The sequence below is a fragment of the Zerene cesonia genome, chromosome 10 (assembly GCF_012273895.1).
Source record: "Zerene cesonia ecotype Mississippi chromosome 10, Zerene_cesonia_1.1, whole genome shotgun sequence".
NCBI classification, from domain to species: domain Eukaryota; kingdom Metazoa; phylum Arthropoda; class Insecta; order Lepidoptera; family Pieridae; genus Zerene; species Zerene cesonia.
In genome coordinates, this window is record NC_052111.1 from 4557513 (window position 1) to 4564428 (window position 6916).

Below are 6916 nucleotides of genomic sequence, written 5' to 3' on the forward strand. Positions count from 1 at the left end.
ACTATCTTTCATATACACAGTTATCAGATTTTATACATGTTTTCAACGTTCAGTATTTGTAGTATTTAATATTGAATATAGTATTTTTTGTGTTGAGTATAAATTAGATTTATTACAGATCATCACAAAAAGAACCGAATAAAATATGAAATAAATTATATACACCACATTAAGCTTTAACGGACGCCATCAATCCTTCCTTATTTTGCTCTTTAATTTCTTGAAATATATATAAGGTATGGTGAGGATTAGAGCTATTTTGGGAATTTTCATTGAAGAAATACAAATTAATTTCTACTATGTATCTTAATATTTTTGATGGCTTGCGCTTCCTGCAAATAAAATAATAAATAAAAGACAGCTTATACATATTAAATATATATATACAACACAAATACAATTTACACTAATTTGTAGGTAATATATCCACTAAGAAAAGCAATAGGACATGGTTAATTTAGCTAAAGTATATAAACATTCGAATAATAATGGTTTAAACGTGTAGCAATACTATTATATTTACAAAACATAATTTATATAACTATTAATATTATCCTTTATTACATTTTTGGTTTACTTACCAAGGAAATAAATAATTTGTAAATAATTAATTATTAGGGTGTTCGGGCAACATTTTCACTTAATATACTAAATAAAAAAAACATTATTGACATAGTAAACTTATATCACAGTATTATGTATCAAACATATTTACATTTACGCTAATATTTAACATCAATATAAATATTATTACATTTAGTTAAATATCATATTCGAATATTGAGTAAATTTAATAACATGCTCAATTTACTAACTACTATAGTTTCTCTTTTTACTCGGTATATTATTATTAGGTTCACAGATTTTTGTGGAAGTGTTATAATATTTGTTCAGATTTTTAGAGTATTCTGTTTAAAGTTTTTACTTTATTGGTGAAGTGATAAAATTATGTTACTAAAACAGAACGTGTCGATGTATGTCAAGGCATTGCGGCTAACGTTCTTTTACAGTTTGTCTTTTCTTAATAACAATGATATTTAATTCATAAATTATTCACCATCATATTATGATTACATTTTTTCAATTTGTTTATCTATGTTATATATTATAACTAATTTATACTTTGCTTTTCAAAGTCATTTTAAGGCTATGGCATTAACATTTTGTAATTGCAACTTTAACTGTCTCCAAAACAATATTTAAATAACAGAATTAACTGGTTTATGTGGTTATTTATATAAAATAAAAAATAATCACTTTATCACCTACTACATATTTTCTTTATTTTTAAAGCGTTTATATACGTTTTAGCTACGCAGAGTTTGAAAAAATATTTCAATATTTTAACTTCAATATGTACTTACTTTACAAATAAAAAATAAATAAAAATAAATAATAAGTGATCGATTTCAAATTGCAAGCATTGTTAAACGCTTCTAAATTGTTGACTTTCTGAACTTTATTATTGACATTTTGTTTTTCTAAATTATTCGTTGAATAGAAGCTTTTGTTCTTGGGAGAGGAATTGTGAGTCGTTATCTGTACTTTATCTGAATATTCAGTGACCGATTCGCGGTCGTCTTCATCATCACTTCTCTCAGCTGAACCAAACTGGTTATCAGGTCCCTCCATTGGTGAAGAAAAGTCCTCGTTTCGGCTCGACGGGCTGGTATTTTTAATAAGTTGTTGAGCTATTCCTGCGAATGCAACATCAATGATAATTATATAATAAAGTCAACAATCGTAATGTTATGTTATACTCGTATGCGTTTGATACAAACTTTAAACAGATGGAAATTCGTGTTCTACTTCACACGTACATTGTTAAGTTTTGAACATCCAATTTACTTAGAAGTTAACTAATAATATTAGTAAGCTTGATATTATACAGGTTTCTTCTTTGTCTGTATGGCTGTTCTTTAATATCTCAAAAGCATGCGACTAAATTTACAACATCCAATAATTGATAACTACCTTTTGTAAATAATATCGTGTAATGAATTAGAGTTTCAGTGTTTAATAAAATATAGAACAGAGGCACATATATTATGTTCTTTGAACGTTTAGCTATAAATAATTTAATTCAAAACAGTGTATAACTTTACACGGATATATTTACCACAATTGTAAGCAAATAAATTATCAAACTGACCTCTGGCTTGCATACTAATAGTATAATTGCATAAACACCACATAAATACAGATAGGTAATGTACGGATAATATAAATTCTTAGATTGGCGCCAATGCTTGTGTAAACATAAGTATGTTTATAGATATGCAATATTCTACGCCGCTTCACCAATCGCGTAGTACAAAAACTATTAACAATTCTATTTACTTCCGTCCCTTCTCGGTAAAGCAAAACATGTTAATGCCAGAATCGGATCTTAAGCATGCCTTATTTACACACGATTGCCTATTTAGGTCACTCGTTGTTGTGGAATTAGTGTTTGCTTGTATAGCTCTATTCAAATAGAAATAACACTGAGCTATTGAGAATTTAGATTAGTTGAAGTTTTAGAAACTAATACCACATTTCTCGGAAAACTGTGCTGTATGAATTGTAAGGAAAAATAGTTTTAATTACTTATAGAGAACGCTTAACGTACACGACCGCCTCCTTGGTACAGTGGTTAACGCGTGAGCGTAGAACCGAGAGGTCCTGGGTTCAATTCCCGGTGGGGACGCACAAAAAAAAAAAACGTCTTGGTCTGGTAGGACACAGAAGGTTGATCACCTACTTGTCCGTAAAGAAAACCGATCAGTGAAACAGATGTACATCATCTGCCCCATACCCCACTAGGGGACACGGGACTTCACTAACGTACACAATTCAATTTTCTAAGATATTAATTACATTGTAGTATAGAATCAAAATGAATAAATCACACAAGTACACTTTTTAAATATAGTTGAATAAGAACAAAGAGCAAATTGGCTTAATTTCGAGTCGATAATTGGTTTCATGTACTTCTAAGATTCATTTTGAAGCAATCAAATATTAAAATCACTGAAACAGTTTATTTAAAGAACAGAATTATTAATACTGCTTCTTCGCATTCAATGTCCTTCTTAAGTTACGAGTTCATTTCTAAATCATAATAAAAAAGAATAATTACATTTAAATGATTGAACGTTAATTACTTACTGTATGTTTAATTTATATTGCTAATAGTGCATTAATTTTAGATTTTTAAAAAACAAATGGCGCTCTTTGTTCCGTATCAGAGTATAGCATTGTGTTATCTGTGGTTTTAGTTACATAAGAAATCTCGGATATTTCTAATCCACCAAATGAAAAAAATGCCAGCAAGTTTCCCTTAACGTTCAAAATAAATTCAAATATGTGACAAACCCAAAATAGGATTTGTGATAAAGGTATTTAGGTACATTGTATAGTAATTTATACCCTCAACTATTTCACTCTATAGCAATATTGAATACAGTCTAACAGCTATAGAATAGTTATAACAATACCATAGACACGTATGCTGCCATCGACTTCGCCAAGTGAGTTCTTAGCAATGCATCGATAGCCGCCCAAGTCTGCATCTGTCAGCCGTCGGATCACCAGCGACATGCGACTCTCGAATGAACTCAGCATTGTGTTCACCACTTCGTATTTGCTCGACTGTATCACCATTTCATCTGTTCATTCAAATCATATTGTTATTTGACATTTCATAGTTACTACGTCCGTTTAAGCATTGAACAATGAACAATTGAAAATATACGAATGAAATTATAATTTAGGGGCAAAAAGTCGTAAAATTGTCTACCCGGGACCAGTAGCGAGCAGCTATTTATAAAAAGTATAATAATTTGTAAAGTTTCATGGACACAATTAAAGTATTTGTATAAATTCAGATATCAATTGAATTTTTTAATTATCGAAATATATTCTTAAACATTTCTTCACAAAAATTTTATCATATTAAATTACATTATAATTGGAATAATTGTTAATTATGTAATATGTATTTGTAATCGTACGAATACATTATTACTTTTTGTAATTTTTTTAAGTCTCTAAGTAACAAAATATAAAATTGGATAATAAATATTCACAAAATACTGTCTATGGTTCTTAACGAACATATAAAACGTACATAAATGTCCAAATTTTATAAAATAATACGTTTTAATTAAATCCGCCCAAATGAAAAGAAATGAATTTTAAAGAGTCGCAGCATAAATTATAATAAAGATATATGGATATTATCATTCTCTCGTGTTTGGTGACCTGTCAAATTTAATATCACATTAAAATATTTCATTATTTTATATAATTTCGTTTGGTTTTTTGCTGTTTTCGAAATTTTGTATAATTAACGTATAAAGAGCTTGTACTGTGATTGTAGATTTACAATAATTAGTGTCAGATTTGTTGTTACAATATATGGTGATAAAAACCTCTAATATTAACAAAATAACGCAGTGAAAAAAACACGTTAAAAATAAAATTAAGCCAAACATAATATGTGTTTCTTTGGCGAGCTGGTTTTTAAATTTTGAATAAATGCTTATGCGGAATATATACCTACATTATTACCGATTAATAGAATAGCTTGATCAACCGAAGCTAAACAATGGTTAGTTAGTATTCAATATTGTTGCAACTCAAACTCTACAATTTACATGTAGGAAACATTTTCATGTAAACCCTAAACTGTAGCAATTTGCTAGTTTCGTCGAAACAATTCAGTACGTCTCAGAGCTTGGTAAGCTCTAGTGTCCGTTGTCCGCCAATGATAAAGCGGGGCTCCGGCTACAACGCATTGTGCTCATTTCGAATCTTTATTGTGAATCTTTTGTATTTATGCTCTGCTATAAAACGAAATACTTTAATATTTTATATAAGTAATAATAAAAATAAAGCGACGTCCCGATCCCATATGCTTTTGTTTTGATATGTTAGAACGGTAACCGTTTATAGGCCGACGTTAACTTTCTCTTTCATTCTCACGCTTGTAACAGATGTAATCTGTCTCACTCGTCTACACAACTCGGGCAAATATCTTAGATGATGTCTAATTGTTTAATTTAGCACATAGCAAATATGCTTCACAGTTTATTTTCTATTTGTTTTAAATGAATAAAAAAATATAATATAAAAAATAAAGATTCACAAAACAGTACCCAATTTTAAAATTCTGTTGACTGTAAGTTGGAAAGTTTGTTTAAGCATGCCTTGATTAAGGTGCGTGTAAGGTTTAATAATCGGGGACGTAAACTATTCCATAATCTCGACCAAGGCCACAAAATATACTTCATTTAAAATAACCACTCCCTCTTGATATTAAGTTAAATTCATTGAACAATGTTCTACATCTGTAATGAAAGCATATTTGAAGTTAAAACTTATCTGACGCAGAACTTTAAAAGGAAACGATAAGAGCGGCAAATGTTTTGCCTAATCTTAATTTCGATCGAAACTTCAGTTTGTTTACTCTCCAATGTTCTCGGCTTTACGGCGTGCGCAGTGATGACCTTCGAAGGAAATTACTTAACAAGCTCCCGCCACTCGTTTCATAATAACAAGAAATTTCATCTCAATTAATGTCTAAAATAACACTGTAACACTCTTAATTACGCTCGAGTGAGGGCTGCTTAATTAACACTTACATGTCAGAGGTCCTAACATAGATTGATGACAAACGAAAATGACAACCTTGTTCGGTTCGCCCCTTTACTGTTTGGGAGTGAAAGCGCTAGTCACTCCTCACTCCCGGGAAAACAAAGGTTTGATCGACGGCCAGCTACACGCTCGTGATCACGATATGATGCTAAACAAGTTCCGGCGTTAATGCGTTTTAATAATTAGCATACGCTATAGCTGATGATTAATATGTGATTGCGCATACTTAGGCTATGTTGGTTCTCTTATATAGACTTACGTATACATTTATAGTCTCACAAAATAAACAATCTTTGTTAACAATCCTGACCTTGATAGTTAATTGAAGTTATTTATAAAAAAAAAAAAAAACAGAATATTAAGAACTAAGTTGTCATGGAATAAATTTATTTCACTTGTCTAACTCTTCCTATGTGGGAAACAGTACTATGCTATGATAGAATGTTTTGTAAAACACAATTAGAAATTACATTATTAAAGTTAAACACAATGGGTTTTTGTTTTAAATGAACGTTTCATAAACTCGCGCGATATTACAACGTTTATGGTACATTATTCTGCGATAAACGAACAGAATACTGCAGTCTCCTAAGTGTTGTGCGGACCAGTTTCAAGTAGGTGTGAATAACAAGCCTTGAGGTGAGTATCGGCCATTCAAGTTGTTATGACTGTAACGAGCTCCCGAGTGTTTTGTAAACTGTGCCACGTAATGGAATAAAGGGAAATGATCATTTCAAATGTACTAGAATGAAACATATTTTATGTCACGCTATGTTCAAATAAGTTGTATTTAATGGAATCGAAGTGAACGCAAAAATGCTACATTATAATTGATTCGATTGTTATATAACCGAAACTTGTACAACATTTTTAGAACACTAACGCAATATTAATATCTTTATACCAAATTTAATATAAATCACTTCAGTGGCTTAGGTTAGGTACTATTACATTTATAATATTTGTAGAGATCTGTGCATAAAATGTTTAAAGATATAAATAGAAACTACATAATGTCAACATGAGAAACTGTAGATAATAAAGAAAAATTCTTGAATATTATTGCTTTGGAGAAATTCGTCACGATTGGCGAGAGATCAGGTGCGAGACTGATACTACTAAAGTACGTGCTTTATGAATCACACTGTATCAATACCAACTTCCTCGTTTCGAGAACTACACGGATTTTAGAAGAAAATTTGCAATTTAAATTCTTCTATCTTGGATGAAAGCATACGTACTATTTTGTTTCGTTAATCCAAATAACCTGAAACTA

General features: G+C 30.3%; 1 protein-coding gene across 1 annotated transcript; it reads right to left on the reverse strand.

The window, feature by feature from the left end:
• Positions 1-378: 378 nt before the first annotated feature.
• Positions 379-5815, reverse strand: LOC119829791. Its single transcript, XM_038352499.1, has 3 exons — positions 5628-5815; positions 3480-3650; positions 379-1697 (listed from the first exon to the last, which is right to left on the reverse strand). Exons 1-3 carry the CDS (start codon positions 5644-5646, stop codon positions 1366-1368), a joined length of 522 nt encoding a protein of 173 aa, XP_038208427.1. The 5' UTR covers positions 5647-5815; the 3' UTR covers positions 379-1365.
• Between the last annotated feature and the right edge of the window lie 1101 nt (positions 5816-6916).